The 21792-nt window shown below is 41.3% G+C and overlaps 1 protein-coding gene across 3 annotated transcripts; it reads left to right on the forward strand.

Annotated features, from left to right (window-relative positions):
* The first annotated feature begins 1612 nt into the window (after positions 1-1612).
* Positions 1613-16440, forward strand: MOSPD1 (motile sperm domain containing 1). 3 transcript variants are annotated; one of them, XM_075763175.1, is made up of 6 exons: positions 1613-1631; positions 6890-7147; positions 7331-7406; positions 10610-10836; positions 12765-12926; positions 13518-15338. In XM_075763175.1, the coding sequence occupies exons 2-6, from the start codon at positions 6994-6996 to the stop codon at positions 13595-13597; spliced, it is 699 nt and encodes a 232-aa protein (XP_075619290.1). In that variant the 5' UTR covers positions 1613-1631; positions 6890-6993; the 3' UTR covers positions 13598-15338. The 3 variants fall into 3 exon arrangements, with proteins under 3 accessions (XP_075619290.1, XP_075619289.1, XP_075619291.1); XM_075763174.1 differs by lacking the exon at positions 1613-1631 and adding an exon at positions 2036-2260 and having other exon boundaries at positions 6891-7147; XM_075763176.1 differs by lacking the exons at positions 1613-1631; positions 13518-15338 and adding exons at positions 2055-2260; positions 15355-16440 and having other exon boundaries at positions 6891-7147.
* Positions 16441-21792: the final 5352 nt, after the last annotated feature.

A 21792-nucleotide genomic window follows, 5' to 3' on the forward strand; every position in this document is an offset into this window, starting at 1 on the left:
GTAATTTTCTGAATGTAACCTGAGGGCTGAAGTCTGATAGTCTGTTTAAAAACAAGAATTCCAGTTTACTTTTAAACATAATTGTTAAACTCTATGAGCTGATTGACACCAGTCAAGAAATAAACAAAATTTACCAGTTTCCCATGCATACATTTTCAGAAATGCTGACAAGATTGTGATTTCTATATATAATAATTTAACTGTAATGTTATGTAATTTGTGGCTGTAAGACTCAAACTGTTGCTGCACTACTGGTGACTATGAGACCTGCAGAAGAAAGTATTTGGAAAAAGATGAGCACTAACACACACATCTTGGCTAAGTGGCAACAGGTGTTCGGGGTTTTTTTTAAATTTAATGTCTTCTATTATTTTAAATAGACAAAAATGTACTTCCTATCCTGGATTGTTTCATGTTATTCCGAAATACGAATGGCTGCTGTGTTTATTTCACTATAGAAGTGTGCTCATTTCACTGGTGGGTAAAGTCTGGTAATGGATAAAAGATTTGCAATCCTGCTGACTGGATGGCTTAATATAAATCTTAATTATTCACCTGACTTGCAATGAAAATATTTTGCTGCATTAATAATCTTAAAGTTGGGAATGATCTTAGGTGGTGGTTATGCTGCTACTTTTTTTTAATTACACAGGGCTGAAAAGCCCAAGACAGAAAAAAACCCAAAGACAGATGATAGTGGATACTGCATAAAATGAGTTAAAGTCCACAAATAGTTTAATAAAAACACATTAAGCAAACAAAAGGAATATAGAACAAAAGTAAGAGCAAGAGAAGCAGTCTAGAGAGACAACACGCACCATTTAAGCTGTGCTGCTGTACAATTAGAGGATCAGGAATGAATGTTCGGCTTGTTACCCAGTTTTATTCTACAATCAGAGCAGGTGAGACGGGCTGATCCTACCCGCTGGAGGATTTGTAAATAATCAGCAAGATCGCTCCGAGTTGGAGCTCCGGAACCGCATTTTTCCTGAACCTAAAGCCGGGTCTGGGGACCCGCACGCCAGGAAACACTGCAGCCCAAGGTCAACGGCAACGGGAGCCCGGAGAGGGGCCAGGAACCCTCTCGGGGACAGGTCAGGTCTCAGAAATCATTACATGAGGCAAATTATTCTTAAAGCGTAACTTCCGCACGCGAGGAAAGCCGGACGATTACAAAATTCCCCGCTTCCCGCCACGGGGCCTCCCCTCGCTTTGCTGCCCGAGAAGCGCAGGCCGGCGCTCCTCACCCTCTCCTCAGGGCGCCGGGATGCCCCGGAAGGGCGGCCCAGCCCTGGTCAGCCGGCTGGGGAAAGGCCCCCTGCCGGGAGCGGGGAAGCAGCCGCGGAACAAGGCCCCAAGGCCGGGGGCAGCCCCGACACCTCACCGCTCCCCTCAGCCCGCGCTGACATGACGGCGGGCAGGGAGGGAGGGGCTGGGTGGTGCGCGAGGAGCTGGGTGGTGCGCGAGGGGCGGGACCCCGTGACGTCTCGCGATGGCCGCGGCGGGAGGGCGGGACTTCGCCGCGAATCCCGGCAGCCATAGCGACGACGCTACCTGCAGTGACGGGAGCAGGCGGGGGGGGGCGGACAAAGGGGGCGCCGCGCGAACCCGCATCCAGCGGCCCCGGAGGGGTGAGTTCGGGGCGGGGGGCGCCGCGCGACACCCCGGGACGGCGCGCGGGGGGGGAGGAGCGACATCCCCCCCCTCCCCCCCCGGTTACCGGGCCGGGCAGTGAGGGGCCCTGACAGGCCGGGCCTCCCGCCCGCCTCCTCTCCGGCGGGCGGCGCGGGGCTTTCCCCCAGCACCGGCAGTCCTCGCCGTGCCCGCTCGGGCGGGAGCGCTGGCGGAGCCCGGCGCCGGCGGCTCTTTCCCTCGGCGGGGCCGTGAAAAGGAGCGGGGCGGCGGCCGCGTTCCGAGGCCCCGGCGGCGCCGCCCGCCCGCCCGCCCGGCCTGGCCCCTCTCACCCGCGGGGCTCCTCGGCGGGGAGCGGGGCGGGCGGAGCCGGGCTGTGCCGGGGGAGCGAGTGCGGACCGGCCGTCGGTGGGGCCGGGTCTGGCTTGGACTTGCTCCGCGCTGTCGGTGGGGAGCGGGGCGGGCCGGGGCCGGTGCGAAGGTGCGGGCGGCGTTACCGGGCAGGGCGCGGGCTGCGGAGCGAGGCCGTTAGGGCGCAGATGCCTCAGCCTTGATCTCTGCTGCTCGTTGTCGGAGAACAAAGAGGATCAATTAAGCGTGTGCAATTATTGCTCTTTCTCTGCCTTCGGTAGGTGCGCTTTGAGAGTCCAATCGGAAAGTCTTTCTTCCCGTCGGTCTCTGAGGAAAGAGCGTTTTCCTCAGTTCGTCTGTGGCATCTTGGCATTGGAGCTGCGTGGTTGAACCTGGTCTGAGGCATGGCAAAAGGCCACGCAGCACCAGTGAGCACAACGTGCGTTTGAAAAGCAGCCAGTTTAGTGTATTAAACGCAACCTGAAAGTGAGAAAAGAGAGACTAAAGCAGATGTGCCCTTGAAAGTCTGCCATAGAATTCTTCTGAGCATTACAGTAGAAGGGTTCGGAAACAATGCACAGCTGTTATTTTGGTTTTCCCGGTTTTGCGTGTCTCTTAGTTGCATTCGAATAATTTTTTTTTGTTACTGTCACCTTTTCAGTGTTTGAAAAAATAAAGGAAAAAGATAATGTGGTCCTAATAAATTTTGCTGTCATTATCAGCATGATTTATGCATGTTTTAGGCATCCATGCTAATAGGTAATGCTCTGAGACTATTTCATTTTACAGAATCCAGGAGACAGTTACTAATTACATTTCTCATCACCCTGTAAGGAGGTAGACAGTAGCATATTTCGGCACGGTCTTTGCAAAGTGTCAGAGTAGTTCTGCCAGTTTAAATGTGACTATCCGCCTACTTAAATACTTTGTGGAATATGTGCCTTCATAGATTAGCAGATTGAGGTGAGGTTAACCAACTTGCTCAAGGTCATGGAGCGTCAGTGACAGAGTTAGCAATAATGGAATCCAGCCATCCTGGCTGCTGGGTCTGTGCTCTAATCATTGGATGACTCTCCGAAATAATTGCAGATAGTTTAAACATTGGTTTGCATAAGCGCACGTTAAGGCCTTCAAAAACTTTTGGAGAAACAGAACGTTAATAGATCTGCTTCAGATCTTATGCTGTGTTCGTATGTATCCTAAAGTAATTGCACTACTTGATGCAGGAGGCAAGTTTGAAGAAGTCTTTGTGGCTTATTTTGTAAATATGCTCTCAAAAGGCATCAATTTTATTGAATATATGGTGTGGAAAAGCTTATTGTGTAGATTTAGAGGGTAGATCATGCGATATAACAAAAATAGATTACAGTGTAATCAGACGATTTTTAAAAGGAGAATGTGGAGACATTGACTGTAAAGAGATTACTTTCTGAATAAAGTGTTTACCAGATGACATTCTGTAGAGTTATGTGCAGTTGTTAGGAGGAAAAAAAAAAACCAACCAACAAATGCACTCAGAAGCCATGGTGATGAGGCTGTTGGAAGTTAAAATGGGAACAAAAAAACTTCCTCACTTGATTTAATTTTTCAGCAGATACTTGCTAAGCAAAACCAAATCACAATCTGTGTTATTTTGACCTTAGAGAGAAGTTACGTTTCACTTTGTGTTTTTCTCTGTTAAATTTATGAAGAAAGGGATTTCAAAGGAAATGCTGGCAGATCTGTGCTATTGTGACACCAGCAGTATATATTTAGTAACTTCAGGGAGGAAAGATCCTTATTGTGCTAAGAAAAAATATCGGTGACAATTGTTTGTCTGGACTTCAAAGAGCGTTGGAAAGCAAGCTGGCATTGTTCAGGTGTTAGACTTTGGCCCGTGCCCTGTAATGAACATTACGTGTGGCAGATTCCTGCGCCTACGAGGAGTTTCACTGGCGGTCCTAAGAGAAGCCCATCTGTGCAGTGTGGGTCACAGACTTGAGACATCTTGGTTTTGTACAGATTTGTTTGTGCCTACCTTTATGTTCTGCAAGTAATCGTGGTGACTATTGACTGTATTTAGTGATTGTGGTGAGAATCTGCCACAGTGCACAACATAGAAGAGTGCTGGGCAAGGTTCTTCTAAATGAACTGGCTGGGGTGTCAGAGCCTTATTCTGGGTGTTTGCAGGAGTGCTGCTATAGGGTTAGTCTGTGCAAAGAAGTTCTCATGATACAGACTTTCTCTGTAAAAGTTTTTGCAGTTTCTTGTTGATGAGTGCTGTATGAAAGATATGCTGTTATTAATGCTGAACCGTCAAATCTCCCCACTGTATGTATATAACACAGTCTTTGGGAAAAGTGCTTTTACTGATGTCACTTGGTGAGATATCCCAGCAAGGTGACTTCTAAGCCAGAGTGATTGTCTCAAAAAGGATGCTGGTTGCTCGCTTAGAAATCCAGAAGTTTATACTCTGAATTACATTGCTGTGTAAGCAAACATGTCTACTGTAGGCCTGGGTTTGCCAGATTTACTTTTGCCAGGTTGAGCAGTGACTTCTTATCCAGCCAAGTTAAATAAGAAAAGAAAGCAATAACGGGGTATACTTTTTAAAGATTGGTGGCTTTCCGCCTGCAAGTTGTGGAATCCTGGGAGGTTTGCACGCTGTGTTTTCAATGGGTGCGCAAGAAAAATGAGCCTGTTAATAGGCTTAGTGATCCACTGATGTGATTTGTGGGTTTTTTGGACACCTAAATGCTTGCCGCTGGCTGAGCTGAAGAAACTGCAGTTGTGGTATGATGCCAGGAATCAGAATGAAACCTGTGCAGTGTTTAAATAAAAATCTAAAGGATCAAAAGAATTTTAAAATATTATTTATTATAATTAACAAAGTTATTATTGTCACTTAAAATAGCTAGCAGTAGTTTGCTATTGGTTGTACAGTAGTTTAAAACATTTATTAGGAAAAAACCCTCTTCTGTTAATTTCAAAGACTACCTATATTTCTGTTACGCATAATGTATGTATAGATATGTATGAGAACCAAAGATTCTCACATATGCTTACTGCGTACTGCATCAAGCTAACTTTTGTAAAAAAATTCTTCTGCCTGTGAGAAGTTTCAGAAGCAGTTATTTTGTATTCCTGCAAGCTGGCAGTTTTTCCACGTTAGCTCTTCATATAGTCTTAGTGTATTTGAATGGAACAATGAATCTCACTTTGCAATAGTATATAAAGTTGTTCAGGAAATAATGGTTACACTTGCTGCACAAAGTGATTCCAGAGTTTAATTCTTCTGAAACAAAAGGGATTCACCAAAATTCTAAGAAGCACTCAGAACCCAAATTGCCACTTAGAGAGCTATTTCTTTTTCTAGGCTCTTCTTAATAAGGTAGCAGAACATCAGCTTGGAACACTATCATTGGGGATTTGTTTTCAGAATATTATTAGTAGCATTTCAGTGAAGTGGAAACAAACCTGTGCTCTGAAAAGAAACTGGATCTTGGGGAAGGACGTTTCAGTAAGAGCCATGAATTTAAATTTTACAGGGATGATTTGCTATTTCAAAAAAAAAAAAAAAAAAGAGCTTAATTTGTGAATAAGAATTAGAACCTGTAAATCTGAAAATGACAGATATTCTGTAGTAAACACCTAAACTTGTGTCATGTTTCAAGTATGAAACATGTATCTGGTGCTTGGAAATGTGAACATCACGATGTTTAGAATGCAAAAACAAGCACTTGGTTTTGATGGTTCATAATACTGGGGCTGTTCACTGCGGAAAAGTTTTATAGGTGCAACCAAATCAGTTTATTAGACTGGAGAACAGCTGAAATGGACCTTCGTTTATAAAGCTCCATTGGAAGTGGAAATTGCAGCTAATGGATCAGTGGGAACTCTTTGTTCTCTTAATATTTTTCCACTATAGAATAAAGTTAAGCCTCAAAGTACACCGTCAGTTTGATAATTAACCTATAGGAGCTACAGTAAAATATGACCCTTCTTGGGGGGGGGGGGGGGGGGGGGATATATGTAGCTGTTTCACTTTGTTCTGTCTGTAGTGTGTAAAGTCAATGGTATGTGTGCTGACAAGTCTGGCCTTAATTTTATTTTATGAAATACATTTGGGATTGTTGCTTGATTGGGTCATGGGTTCTGGTTTTAGTTCTGGGACATCACTCAAAATAAAACAAAACTGGGGGAGTGGCAGAGGGAGAATGACAATGGTTATACTTTGGTTAGAGACAGCGGTGGTAGAAAACCTGTCTTATTTTTTAATCAAATAGTAAATCCCAAATCTGTTTGCTATTATTCATCCCAGTTATTTTTCAATTCATTGCCTATAATTACCATGCAATTGTAACAAGAGCTTAGTTTAAAGAAGGCATGAAGGTGTTCCCCATTCTTTTGTTCTGAATCTCTGGGATTTGACATACCTCAATGCCTATGTGAGCAGATACCTAAGTTGTTATCCCTCATCCGGGAAGGTCGTCACTGCACAGAGATTCCTGCCTAAATGGTGACTACTGCTGCCCTACATCTTTGTGTTTCCTCATTTCTGCTCTGTTTTTTTCTCAAGTGTTAGTGTTCTGAGGCAAGGATGGTGTATCTTCTTGTTGTTGTTTGGTTTGTGTTGCACAGACCTAGAACAAGCAGCTCTTGTCATCAACTGGGACCCCAAAATGCTGTCATCATGCACTGAAAAAGTGCTTATCCATTTATTTTATAGCAGTTCGTTAAATAGATGGAAACCTGATGCAAATATTTTTTTCTATTTCTGTATTTATGAAGGAACTTAAGTAAAGGTAGATTCACAACTAAGGACCAAGCTTTATATTTTTACACCTTTGTTGACTGCCTCAGTTTAGTATAGACTTATGAAAATAATCTTCTTGCCTTTTCTCTTTTTTTCCCCTTTTTTCCTTTAGAATTGCCAAAATGCTTTGGAATTCTTAAACGATTCAAAAACTGAAGTCTCTGAGGATACAAAATCATAAGAACACAAGAAGCAGCAAGGAGGATTCAGTGCCAATGCAGCAACAAAAAAGACAGCCAGAGTTAGTGGAAGGAAATCTTCCTGTTTTTGTTTTTCCTACAGAACTTATATTTTATGCAGATGACCAGTCAACACACAAGCAGGTGTTGACTCTATATAACCCCTATGAGTTTGCCTTAAAATTCAAAGGTGGGTTTCCTAGGTTAAGTTTTATTTAAGGGCTAGTTGGTGATCTTGAACAGTCCAATTATAATTCATGCAACAAATCATATTTGTGACAAAACCAAACTCATGTCTTTACCTATATCTGTTGATGAAGTCAGTGAGGTATTAATTCATGATTTGTTACCACCACTGTCCTTTTCATTGCAGTTCTTTGTACAACTCCAAATAAATATGCGGTGGTTGATGCTACTGGTGCAGTGAAGCCTCAGTGCTGTGTTGATATGTAAGTATTACCTTGATTTCTTTTATTATTTAAGAGTCAGTAAATGACAGCGTGCGTAGTATAAACTAAGTTGGATAAAGATGTAATATTTTCCTAATATCTTATATTCTTGTGGCCACCTGGTCTTTGCTATTCTTTCACTCTAGGGCAGAGATATTACAATATTAGAGATATTTCCTCCTTTAGTTTTGTCTTTGGGCATAAATAAAATGCTAGTAAATGTAGTATAGTTTGTAAACCAGCAGTCAGAGTAATGTGAACCTCCTCTGAGTACTTTTTTTTGTTATTTCTAACAAGAAAAGCAAGACCTCCAGGGCTGGGATTTCTTTGTGAGAAATACTTGTTTGCAGATGGGCAAAATGAAAATGTATGCAGCTCTACTGAGCACGCTTTCCTGGGCCGTGTTTAATAAAGGTACTTTTGCCTACCTTTCACGCCAACTGCCTCTCTCATTCTCAGATCTCTCTGTCTCCCCTTTATTTGTTTCTTCTGTCAGGTCCCAGTCCAGTAACAGAGAAAAGATAAAGGCCAGTTAAGTGACCACAATAGTGTGTAGGGTCTGTAGGCTGCTATAATTCAAAGTACAGTAGGTATATAAGCTAAAATAGCCCTCTTTTTTTTAATCTTTTTTTTCCCTTTTTTTTTTCATTTGCTACATTATTTCTGTGCTGATGTACAGCTAAAGAAAGTATGAAGTACCTTTTTGAGCTTTTTGAGTACAAATTTGCAAACTGTAAAACACCCTGTGGAATCTTCAGCTAACAAATGGCCATATACAAACCCCCTGCTATTGAATGATCCGTCCCTTGTCAGATAAATAATACTGTGCTTGGGGAATGGCTCTTTCCTGTAGACTGTTTTCCTTGGGTGTAATTTGGAAAATTCCAAGGACTCACCAAATAGAAAGGAAGTTTAAAACATGGAAGTAAAATTTTCGATGGGCAGGAGTAACAATCCTAAAACCAGAACAAAACAGGTCAGAATATACCAGTGTATTAGTGAGGTATTCCAGTCTTTAACATACATTTATGCAAGCTCGAATATATTTGGTTCATCTTAAACAAGTGTCTTTTATTAAATAGAGGAAAATACGACATATGCATGTTTCCAAGGGAATTTTTTGTGCCGCAAACCCCCCATCCCATTCCAATGGTTGCTGTCTAAGGGCAGTGTTTACTCCTAGGATATGAGCAGTACTATGCAAGTATGGCCATTTGCCAGATAAACAGATATTCTACAGAGCTTCCAATTATGCAATGGTCTCTAAAAAGAAACAGGAGAATGTATCTGTTTATAAGGGTCTGCAGAAAACATCTCTCTGCTTGGCAGCAGATGCATGTTCTCATAGCACAGTGTTATGTAAAGATTCCGTTTAGGTTGGTGGTTAGTACCATGGTACTAAGAATAGAAACAAAAATTTAAAAGGAAGCGTTAAAGGAAGAAATAAGAGTTCAATCTGCTGTTCCGATATGCTGGGAGTTGTATGAATTAGGATTGTCAGAGGGGAAAAAGCCTTTTGTTTTAGTGAAGGCAGTTGCCCAGCCAACACTCAGTTTGCTAAAAGCCAGTCATAAGCACTCCTTTGCCTCAAGTGACGTAAAACTACATACATTCCGGCAGCCTTCTCGCTTGGGGATGACTTGGTCTCTGTTTCCTTGTTGAATAGTCTAATCAAACTAGATACCAGTTACAAGCACTGGCTATGTGTTAAGGGTTGTAGATATCTTGATGTGATGTAGTTCCTGTAAACAAATACTGAAACACAAAAATCAGATTCTCGCAGCAGTTTAATGTATATATTATCACAAAGATAGGTTTCTTGAAGCAATTTTAAGACTACAATCCTGTATTACTAAAGGTAGAATAATTTTTTTCCCCTCAGGAGATGGCATCCTTCTTGAAGTCAAATCACTTTTATGTAGGTATTTTGTCAGATTAGCTATAGTTATCTTAGAAATTTAGAATAGCTTTTCACAAAAAAAAAGTTTTCCACTTTGGAAAAATAATTAAAATCTATATTAATCCTAAGAGCTGATATGACTTCAAAACCTAAATGTTATAGCTTTTTAATGGTAGATATGTATTTTCATAATGAATCATAAATGCAGAGAGGAGGCAGTTGTGCAGAGCACTGCTCAGAGGTCTGTATTGCCTTTGATCAGTGTTGTTTTAAAACTGTGCCTTTTGTAGGTCCCACATACAATTTTTCCCATGAAATGCCGTAAAGCTAGAAGGAATGCAACAGCTATCACCCTGTCCTACTGTTGAAGCCATCTTGGTCAACATATTCAAAACAGTAGAGTAACAGAATGGTTGCTGGACAGTGAGAAGGCATACCAAGAAAATAACTGACTCTTTAGCTATAATTCAGAGGACATGACTACGCTACAGTCTGAGTTGCAATTGCAGCTTGTGTAGCTATACCCGGCATAGCTCTTGGTAGCAAGTGAAGCATCTACAGCATAATGCATTTCAATGCAGCCTATCAAACGTGCTCAGGGTAGTTTGATTGACAGCACAGAGCTCTACTATTGATCACCAGATTTACTCACTGAAAGACAGGTGAGAAATGTTTACATAGATACGTAGTCATTTTTACTGCAGTGTTACATGCTCTTAATGGTGGGCTTCTGATTTTGAAAATCCTTTCACATCTAGCTGACTCTAGAATGTAAGGAGAATTGAGGTTTTCCTTCTGAGAAGGTATAATTGTAAAGCTCTGAGCCTGGTTTCCTGAAAAAGCTAGACTTTTGCCATCATCTGTCCAAGTGTTTGGCAGTCTCACTTTATCTCTTTCCTTCCCTGTCCACTCCAGTCCCTTCATAGCTTTTAAAATCATTGGCCAACATCAAATGACTTTGATAAAAGAGGAGGCATCTTTCAGATAATTGATGTTTCATCCAAATCGGCAGCTAGGCCTCAGATTGAGGCAAAGGTGTGCTTGAGGTAAATATTTAACTGTTCTTTTTGGCCAGACAATTGGAGCCAATATTTTTGAGAACCGGAGCGAACATAGGGAGAGAAGAGAGAAGGCAAGATCAAATCTTCAAGAACATTGAGTGATTGAGGAGGGAATGGGGATCTGTAGTATGGTAGTGTGTCTGTGTATGGGGGAAAGGGGAAGACATTGGGATGTAGGGTGTAATTCCACAGGACATATGCTTTTTATTAGTTCCTCTGTTTGAAAATGTTTTCTTCTGCAGTGTGATTCGTCACAGAGATGTTCGGGCTTCTTACTATGGTGTGATAGATAAATTCCGTCTACAAGTGTCTGAGCAGAGCCAGAGGAAAGCATTAGGGAAAAAGGAGATTATTGCTACTCTGCTTCCATCTGCAAAGGAACAACAACAACAAAAGGAAGAGGAGGAAAAACGAATAAAAGAACACCTGACTGAAAGTGTCTTTTTTGAGCAGACTTTGTGTCAACCAGGTAGCTGAAATCTTTTACCCCTCCTGTCTTCTGAATCAGTTATGAATAGCTCAAGGGACTAGAAAGCCTAGACTAAAATAAATTTTAAAATAATTGTTTTTACTTACATGTAAGACTGCTGTCTGCATCACTGGGGAATGATAGTGCCCAAGAACCCAAACTATGGCTATTCTGCTTATGCTGTCTTGATTAATCAAGACCCTTTGCTGCCCCAGCTTTGCACGTCATACCTCGGAGAGTACATCCTCTGTTCCTCAGATGCAGAAGTTCTGTTACAGCCAATGGGAATTTATCTGCAAAAGGATGGTAGTTATTTTTTCCCTTGGGCTCTTTCAGAACCTACGCCCATTCTGAGGTTGTTCTAAACCCCTCATCCTCCATTTCCTGATGAGCAGGAAATATTGCCAAAACATCATCTAAAGTGCTCCTTGTTCTGCACCATCTCATTGGTCTGTCTCACAAGTACAGAAAAGCACAGTTGCTAGCTGAAAACTCTTTCATACATAAGGAAGCGAATCAACAGTCTTAAGCAAAACCTGGATCTAACAGTTAAATTGAAGTGGTAGGGAGAAAGATAAAAAGTATCAGTTTTACCAGCACTGAATCTAAACTAGTTCTTGACTTGACAGTCTACCACTTTGTTACTTTTACTGATTCATACTGTAATATTCTTGTCACTTTTATTTTTCATGACAAGAACAAAAATCTATTCCATAAAATAGACAAACCTGTTTGAGAGTGTTCCTCTTGTTAAAACCAAAGTGTTTCACCTATACATAGTTTGTGGGCTGGTGAAAACACCTTTTCGTGGCATTTCAAAACCCCCTCAAGATAGCTATTAGGATACATGGTTAAAGCAAACCTACAAGATCTCCCCACTCACAGAACAAAATGTTACTGTGATGATTGTTCTGGTACAGAGGGTTTGAACCATCCAGAACAATCTGATACTGGTCTTAATCCAAATGCTATTTCTCTCCTTAAAAACCTTGTTGACTACATTGTATTGCTTGCTTACAGATAAACAGTAAACAAAGCAACTACAGCCTTTGCATATAACCTACAACCTAGAAATATCAGATTTATGGAATTAAAACAGGACACTTATTGCTAGTTGCTGAGGTTAGAAAAACTTGATAACAACATTGGCTAACTTCCCATGGGTCTTAAGAATTTGGTTAGAGGTATTGAACTAATGTTATCAGCTCTTTTCAAAGATTACACAGTGTGCCTTTGAGTAGGTTCCAGCTGTTAAACTGCAGCGCAATAAAGAGTATGACGGATAGTTCATCTATAGTTTCATTTCCTTATTCTGGTGATACTGAACTGTCAGAATGGTTCACTCTCACAGGTTTTAAAGTAAGACTCTAATATTACTAAGTTGTGGCACATAAGCTGGTTCTGGCAGGTGCAGCCCTTGAATCCTCTAAGGAAAGAGGGGGAACTGATCTGGACTGAGAACCTGTGCTCTTTGTGTAGCCACGTTTTATTCTGGAGGCATAAGCAGCATTATCTGCCTGTGCAGCTCCTTGAGGTGCTCTTTCCTAATTTATTACTAATCACTGAAGGAACATACCAAGAAATGGAGTCAGGATGCGTGGTGAAACCTCAAGCGTTGCTGAAACATCCAGCTGTCATGAGTGTGTATATATAGCTACTGGGCCTGGCAGGCTCTGTTCCTCCAGAAGGGAGGCGTTTGGGAAGTCATGTGAAAACAAGTTCCAGCATCAGAACAGGGAGCAGCCTTCTCCACTGCAAGATACAGAAGGTTTAGGAGGGTGGGTTTAAGAGTTGTTTTCCACACCCTCCAAAGGGAAAAGAAAATCTCAGGATATTGCAGCTCCCATGTACTGCAAACATTTTTGGAGAATATTTAACACTTACATTGGGTAGATGTTCCTTACAATTGGTACCATCTTGTTTTTCAGAAAACAGAACTGCCTCATCGGGACCTAGTTTACTAACAGTCTTCCTAGGAATAGTTTGTATTGCAGCACTAATGCTACCTACATTGGGGGAAATGGAATCCCTGGTGCCTCTCTACCTCCACTTAAGTGTGAATCAAAAGTTAGTAGCTGCTTATGTTTTAGGTAAGTATTTTGGATTTTGTAAATGTTTTCTTGCAACTTCTGTGATTTGAGAAACTTCTCCTGTGTTTGCCAGTGGCTACAGGAAACCTGATGGAGACAAAGCACCACATTACATTTTGGTTTGCATCTCCATTTATATTTTAACTTGCAGCCATAGTGCTATCAGGATAAACTAGTTACTGTAAGGATTTTAGACCAGATTTTAGTCGATATTATATACAGGCCCCTACATGTTAATTTTGCCTTCATTTGATGACTGGCCAACTGTAGTCATCTGCCAACAAAACTGAATGGAACATGCTGTTTCTTATTCTTATATTGAAATAGAGAATTACTCTATTGCAGCACCTAGATCTCTTCTTTTACTTTATTTCTTGCTCCCACTCAGCTGAGCTGGTCTGAAAGGCTCCATTCACTACTTTGTTGATAAGCAGTTGAAATGTATAGAAATAAATTGTCGTAAACCTTTCCTAAGAGACCACTACCATCCACAATTCTTCCTGATTTTTAACTTGCTTCTGAATTAGCAAGCATAGATAAGTTAAGTTGCACATTTCATCTGTTATGACTATTTTTCTATAACTATTCCAGATTTGAAGAACAGTCACTCTAAACTCAATTCTCCTGTCCCACTACCTGGCAGAAATGAGGATTTAAAGGAAACGAGCTAGGCAGCTTCAAACTGATAGCTAGAGGTGAGGTAGTGATGGGAAAAGATGCAAGTTCTTGATGGTTAATGCGCACACTCAGTCAACTGGCTGACTCATGCAAGTCAGCCTGCTGAAATGGTTTGAAAACTCCCTTATTGCTAATCAGAAGCCCACATCTTTGCTGGAGCCGATGGTGATATGTTTTCAGATGAGGACCTTGCAGTAATCCCTCCTTTATTTTTATCTCTAGTTTCAAAAATTACTCCACTGTCTACTGGTGCCAGCTATAGTATTAAACCATTTGACTTCATACGTTTGCAACAACTTACGTGTTTCTAGCTTCACTATGAAGTTGTTAGAGGCGTTGATTCCTTCGGTAGCAGTGGTTTTAGTGTACATGATTCTTCATCAGTATGCAACTGTTGCTCCTCTAGAGAGTTGATTGCCCTTGAGAAGATGAAATGACTTTCTTCCACAATGAAGTGCAACTGGGTTGCATTGCATTTCATTGAAAAGGGAGGTTAACACCACACCAACTGGGCTGTATGACATTTGAGAAGTGTTTGCTTTACAGCAACGAGTTAAACTCTTTATTGCCTGAAGTCCCTGCACAAGTGGTACAGGCTGTCCTGTAGCACCTTCTAGAAGCTTCTGTTACTACTCTGCAATGATTTAGATAATCCAAGCTAAGGCCTACAGCCATTCTGGTAGTGCTGATTGTCTAAGCTAATACAGACCTTAAGAAATAGCTGAACTTTTCCTCTTTAATGGATAAATTGCTTATCTAATGGAAGGCAGCATTACAGCTCTGGTCTGTCATGCTTCTACCTTCAAAATCTTTATGAAGTCAGTCAGTTAAATCAGCGCGTAGTGGCAGGACAGTAAAATGGTCTCAGAAATTTTCTTATCCGTGGTGAGATCTGTAGGCTTTAGCTAAGCTCTCTGCAGTGAAAGGCTGTTATATTAACATCATCTGAGCCTGCAAGAAAGTAAGATTGCCTAAGAACTGATAAATTACTATTTTGGTGTTACATAAGGTTGGAATTCAGGGAGCCCTGATGTTTTTCCATATGCCTCTTTGCCTTGTGCAATATAACTCATGGCTAAGAACTTGCAGATTTGTACTTTTTCTGGTATCTGCACATAATTAGAGTGAACTTTTCAGTGTGTCATGAGTAGGTTTATTAGCCCCACATTTCCTACTTTCATCTGGTTTTAATTGTTTTTAACCTCTATCAGAGCAGTTCTTTTTTTTTTCCCCTCCCTCTTTAAAGGTCACAACAAAGAGTCTGTAGAAAGCTCCCTATGCAGACTGACAAGAAAGCTTAACATCTTTGTCTAAAACTGGTCTTTGATCAATTATTCTGCACAGAGCAGAAACAAAAATGTCTTGGAGCCTTCAGCTAATCTGCCTTTGGCATTTGAAATGCCCCCATGAAAACTGGTGGCTTGCATGCTAGTGTTATATTTCCCTAAGTCAAAAATCTCAATGTTAATACCTTCTAGTAGCGAGATTGATAATTGTTTGGAGTGTTTATAGCTTCTTTGAAGTTTACTTACTAGATATACTGCACTTCAGTGTCATTTTTACACAGATTTTGACTACATCAACATTCAGAGCAATACTTCCACTATTTAAGCGTATAAATAAATTCATTCTGCATGTGTTTATGTACTTTTTACCTTATTCTCTGGCCTGTGACAGGGTAAACTGTCTTTATTTTAAATGTTTTATTCAGTGAAATTAAAGTGTCTAGTTCTTAATTCTTGTCTTTCAGGTCTCATCACCATGGTTATTTTGAGAACATGAGCAATGAGTTAATAGGATGTCAAACACCTTACTGTATATTCACATCATGAATGTGGACTGCCTTTTACTCCCATTTGGCTCATTAAGACGTTAGCAAAACTGTTCAGTGATTTAAGATACCTTCAGAAGTGTAATATATTTTAACTATGTATAATAAATGAAAGACTCAAAGCACTTTTCGGTGCTTCTGTAACAGACAGCTATGAAATGTTCAGTGATACCTGTGAAAATAATTTGAAAAACTTTTATATTTACGTCTACTGTAAAAAATCCTTATTAAAGCAACATTTGTTATTTTTAGTCTATGTTCACATCAGTGCGTGATCACTATAAAAGCAAACTGTCTTATGTAAAATATTCATTTGGCTTGTGGTTGTACATGCTGAGGCTGGTGCATAACACTTCTGTATACATACCAGAAGGATGGGAGTCATGACTAATCATTGAAGAAAATTAAAAATTCCATCAGTGAAACTATGAAATAAACCATGAATTTTAGGTGAAGAAGTAATTCTCAAATTCCTTACTTCATTACAAATATATCATTGAATGCTCATTTTCTTACCTGGGGAAATAATTTCTGCAACAGCCATTTTGTATCACGATTTTAGACAATAAAAACAAATTCTGTAAGCAGATCCTTTCATTTCTTAGGGATGCATGCAATATGTGTTGACGGAAGTGGAATTTGCATGGCATGCTAATATAAAATCCTGCATTTTTTTTTCTATTTTAGAGATCAAACTTAAGTGTAGCAACAAGGGTGTTCCTCTGCACCTTCCCTTCCCCCACAGCTAAGAGGGGGGATTTCTTCTGTATCAGAAACTTCTGCTTAAATTACAGTTTTATATTCTAGGTGAACATTTGTTTCATATAACAACTCTTTCCCTTCATTTGACATTTCATTGTCGAGATGTTAAGTTTAAAAATGTTTCTACTCAAGGGCCACTCTTACTGCATTTGATTCATACACACAAATCTTCATAAGAAGTCTATATGATATGCTCTGATCTATGTAAGAAACATTTTGGAAATTAAACTTTTTCCCCTTGCATGTTATGGGTCACTTTTCTGTTTATGCATGGAAGTAGAAAGAAACCATGCAGAAATGGGTTGTTTAAAAAACAAAAAAAGGTTGAATTTAAGTTAAGTTGTTAATCGCTGTACATTTTTCTTTAATACAACTAAGTCAGTCTCTATAGGGCAATAAAATGTTACTTTAGTTTGATTATCAGAAGAGCTGAGATTGTGTCATCTATCAGGGTCAGATGATAAAGAGTCAAACATTAACATTAAAAAAAAAAAAAGGTTCCTAACTGGTTAGAGAGCCAAGTGTTCCAGAGCCTGTGCTGCAGCCACAACGCTTGCCCCTGCTTACACAGGCTCTGTTTGGGTCGCAGCCTTTTCCTGCCACTGTAGAGCTGCGTTGCTTCACTGTTCTTTGTTAGCACCTACACTGCTAATTCTGATTTTCACAAGGTGGTTTCACCTGGCTCTTCTTGAGGGAATGGAACAGATAAAACTGCTGTGTGGTGCTTAGCCTGGCTGTTCTGTATTGCAACACCGACACTTTTATGTGGGCCAGAGTAGCAGGACTTCATGCAAAGACCATGTCTTGAAGGTCCAAGCTGATTAAAAAGAACAACAAACCAAACCTTTTCTTCCCCCCGATCCTGGAGTTCCAGCCATGGCCAGGACCATGTTTTGCCAGGCACTTGTACAGAAGAGAGAGAATCTACATCCTGGAACTCAAGTCACTATAAGCAAGTCCTGACACCCGCAGATGCCTTAGTCCTGTGGGACAGCGCACATAGGAGACTTGGGAAGCGAGATCGCAGGACAACAGAGATGCAGTGTGCCAGTGTTCATTATCAAGGAATTTAGAAGCAGTTGGTTTAGAAAACACCTTGACCAAAGAAATCAGTAACAAAGAGCTCTCAGCCACTAAAAAGACTAGAACATGGGACCATTTCTTTTTCAAGGGCAAGCAAGGAGAAATACACAGATAAAAAAGATTAAATGCACAGTATAACTCAGCAGATGCAGATAAAACTGGTGCTTGGGCAAAATAATAATGACAAGTGTGAATTTTGACTTCTTCCTTTTTCAGGGAGATTACAGCACACTGTATAATCACAAATTTATTCCAGTGTTGGGAAAAATGAGACCTGAGAACAGTTTCAGTTCAGCACTGCAAGGGGGAATATCTCAAATCACATTACAGCATGGTTACAGGGAGATGCTAGTAAAATTTTACCAGATGGATATGCAAGATATATATTTTATGATGCATATATATACATATATATATGCATGCACATACCTCTCGTACTTACTTAATAGGGTTATGGAAAACACTGAATGCCTTTTGGAAATAAGACCTGAGATGATAGTGTATATACCTCCTCTTAAAAATACCAGGAAAAACAGTTCAGTGTTCACGTCATTTCCCACTCCTCTCAACACAAACAAAACAGTCATTTCCTTGCAATGGGCAAGTATTTTCAGCAGACAGTTAGGAGAGCTTTAAGATCATCCAGCAGAAACAATCATCTTGTTTACCCAGCACTTGCTATGGCACCGTATCTCAAATAAGCAATGCTGGCAGGCAGGAAACGAGAGTGCTACGGAGATCGCTTTCATTAGCGTCACCCCTGGTAGCTGTAGGCTCAGTACATGATCTCCTCTCCGTGTTTGCACTTGTCCGGATCAGAAAATGCGTGAACATCCCTGTTTTCTTGAAAGGAGCAATTCACAGAATACTTAAAACTACAAGGGACCCAATGTAACTGTTTCAGAGCCCCAGGGACAGTCGGGGCTTTTGGATAATCAGTTCTTCACACCAGGGATCGCAGCCAATGGAGCCCCCCCCCGAGACTGGAGAGCAGCTCGAGCAGCCGCATGTGGAGATCACCTGGAAACAGCTCCAGTCCCTGCAAAGGGAAATGCTGCTGCCGACATTTCTCCAAACGTCCCAGGAAGAGAACCAAGTGTGCTGTCAGACGGGAACAGTCACTGCTCTTACACAGGTTAACAGCAGTGTTTGCAGCAGCTCCAAGAGAAGCCCATGCACAGAAGTGTGCCTTCAACAACAGAGAAATCTGTCCTGGAATCAACTAGCTAAGAATTGTCAATCATATGTTATTTCATTTTATGTTCACAAGTATCTGATAACCAACAAGCCTAAACTGGAAAGAAGCTGCCAAATAGGTTTGGCAGTAAATCACCATATTTTAGTCCTCATTTGTCAATGTATATTTAAGATAGCTGGCTTGCTTTGCAACAGCTTTCTTTCTGAATGCCAAGTTCCATCACCCCTTTCCTTTGTCAGGAGCGTGACTCTCATGCTTCAGACATCACGCATCAGCTCCATCCCACTGGTAGGGCAAGGCTTCAGAAGGGAACTTGCCTGAGCCCATAAACCAGATCCAGCAATACTTTGTTTACAGGAAAGAAAATTCTCAGGTGCTGCAGTGATCTGTTTCATAGGGCCTGTGGGGATCCAGGGCAACCTGAAAAATTCAGGGACCAAGCTGTATAGGAGCTCTTAAAAAACCCCAAAACTTTAAATTCCCCTCACTGCCAGGAGGAAGGGCGAGTTCTTGGGTCAGAGCAGGGCTCTGATGTTATATGAGACCCTCCTGGCTTAAAAAAAGAGGTAGTATGGGAACAGACTGCAATACAAAGCATGCCGGGCTGAGTAATCCTGTCTGGCTGCCTGCAGAGATGGGGCTGAGCGGCCGTAGAAAAACAGGTTCTCTCCTACATCCCTGTGAAACAGGGCACTCGCCTTCTCACGGCAGTGCTAGAGGAGGCTTCATCTCTCACTAGAGCTGGGGCAGAAACATCCCAAGCTGATGGGAGTCCGTCTCCCTTGAACACATAGCTTGCTGCCTGAGAAAATTAAACTAAGACTGAAACTGCTGAAGGAGGGTGCAGTATGCTGCTGCCAGCAGCACATCACTCGCTCAGTACTGCTCTGCACAAGCTAGTGAGGATTGGGAAACCATTGCTGCAGTCTAGCAAGAGCCATTTAAAGATAATTAATGTATAAATGAAAGGAATCTAGAGAACCTGTGTATCCCAAAAAATAAGTACTGGAGGTATGAACGCAGACACGTGACACTCAAGTGTAACAACTAAAGCCAAGTAAGGGGATGGACTCACTTTTTGGTCTATTTTTGTCTTCTATAGAAGCTCTCTGCTGTACGCCAACTAGCTGTTTACTTTGGAAAATGAACTGTAGCTAACGCATACCAGCTCTTGAAAATTTGCAAAGCTCTATAACCATGCTGACAATATAATGTGGAATTACTTGCAGGCACAGTAACACATGCTGGTCTGAAACAGCAGAGACTCTGCAAAGGAATAATTTAAGCAAGAGCACAGCCATCATTACAGCAGCACATTCAAAGCAACGGGTGATCTCCTCACTGTGAGGAAAAAGGTACCTGAGTAACAGACACCCTGTAGTACCTGTTGTGGAGTATCAGCTCAGACACACGCAGCTGCACTCATCCTGATCCTAGCAGAACAAGAGATACTATGAAGGATCAAAGATGACTGATAAAATGCAGATCAGAGACATGGAATAAAAGACCCAAGGGTCTGTAATGGAACTTAAATCCATGTTTACAGTTTAAAAAAAGAGGAATTAATAATACAATTTACAATAACAAAATACAGTTTACAATAACAAGAGCATTCTTCTCTAGGAAACTGCAGATACTCTAGGTGGCCTGAGGTACGAACATCAAGGCATTAGATGTATGTGCTTTGACAAACAAGAAACCACCATCAAGAGACAGACAGAACTCTGCAGCCAGGCTCTGGAATCCCGTGTTCCATCAGCATCGCCAAATCCACCAGCGCCTTTCCCTCAGGAATCTGCCAGGAATCTCCAAAATCGAGACCAACTGCTGAAGTAAACGCACTTAAAATGGAACGGTCTTGATTTATTTTTAGCAGGGAGTTTCTTGCAGCGATTTCAGTGCCACACAGCCTGACTGGAGCTGGCTTGAAAGACACCACAGTACACCATTCCCGTGCCACAAAAACCAATGCATGGTATGCACATCATGCTTTTGATTTGTCTCCACACAAGGGGAAAAGGTAATTGTGAGAACCGCATTTCCAAAGATTAGTACCTGCAGGGAAAACTGCTCCCACTTGAGCAGCTCTTCCTACTTAAGCTGACATCCAGCAAATTTCTAAACATTTACATGCCATTATTAATCAAGGAAGGAAGTCTTAAATAACGACCATTTCCCAAGGCTCTTATGAAGCAAGTAAAAGAAAAACCTAAACTATCAGAAGAATTTTAAATTTGATAAATGCCAGATTTCTCTGAGGAATCTTCATGGGATTGGGGAAGTCTCACCAGTTCCTTGAGAGACAGAGGGGAACCAGCATGAAGGCACAACAAAACCGTCTTTGGTTTTTGTTTCAATGCACTCGACTCCTCCCCCGCTCTGAAATTTCTGTTCCCAAGCCAGCTACTGAAAGTCCAACAAGGTTAAGGTTATTTTCCTTCGGTTGTTTATTTTTTTCCCCTGCCTCTCTCTTGCTTCTACCACAAAACCCCAGCAGGGTAGTGCAGCTGTCTGCTTGGGGTCCACTGTGACAGGGGAAAGGCATCTCCTGAGCAAGACCTAGGCTGGCTCTCAGCTGGGCTCAAGTTCATTGTGTGGATGCAGAGATCAAACAAGGATGCTCCGTTTCAAAACCCCCACATACTTGGTAATACAGAGAAACTCTGCTGTTACAGGTAAAACAAAATCAGCCTGGACATACCCTTGGGAAACAGAGACCGAATCAAAATGTGAGGTGACAATTTTTGCATCTAGTTATTAAAAAGGACTTTTGCAAGCCAAGTGCTCCTCTTTGGATTTTAATTGCTGTACTGTAGCTGTAAACATTTCATTACGTTTACAAATATTTTAATTCGGTGCTTCCAGGAGAAGAGGGATCAACTTAAACTCCATCTGCCAGTTGGTGATGAGAAAGGTTGCTTAAAACAGGATATGAAGAGCTCACACATTTTAATTACGACTCCTGAAGCTCTCTATTTTAAGTAATGAGTTACGACTCCATATGCAAGAACACAAGAGCATAAAGTGAACATTTCTGAAATACTACTGCTGAGAAACGCACAAGCTGTTCTCCAGCTGGAAACTAGCTGATGGAGCTCCAGAGGTCACTGGCTTTAGTCACTTGACTAGCAAATCATCTCACAATAGCAGGCCCAGACTCACAAATACAGCACTAGTCTTAGAACCACGATACACATTTCTAAATCAAAATATCTCAGTCTCACCAATACAAGATTTTGGAGATCTGTTTTGTTTGTACAGGCTGGTGACCATTTACACTCAAGTTCTCTGAAGAAAGGTGAAAAGAACAAAGT

The sequence above is a fragment of the Balearica regulorum genome, chromosome 11 (assembly GCF_011004875.1).
Source record: "Balearica regulorum gibbericeps isolate bBalReg1 chromosome 11, bBalReg1.pri, whole genome shotgun sequence".
Classification (NCBI taxonomy): domain Eukaryota; kingdom Metazoa; phylum Chordata; class Aves; order Gruiformes; family Gruidae; genus Balearica; species Balearica regulorum.

Coding starts and splice junctions, on each gene's coding strand:
- MOSPD1 (XM_075763175.1), top strand. CDS start 6,994: ATGCAGCAACAAAAAAGACAGCCAGAGTTAGTGGAAGGAAATCTTCCT. Junction 7,148..7,330: donor GTTTGCCTTAAAATTCAAAG/GTGGGTTTCCTA, acceptor TTTTCATTGCAG/TTCTTTGTACAACTCCAAAT. Junction 10,837..12,764: donor GCAGACTTTGTGTCAACCAG/GTAGCTGAAATC, acceptor CTTGTTTTTCAG/AAAACAGAACTGCCTCATCG.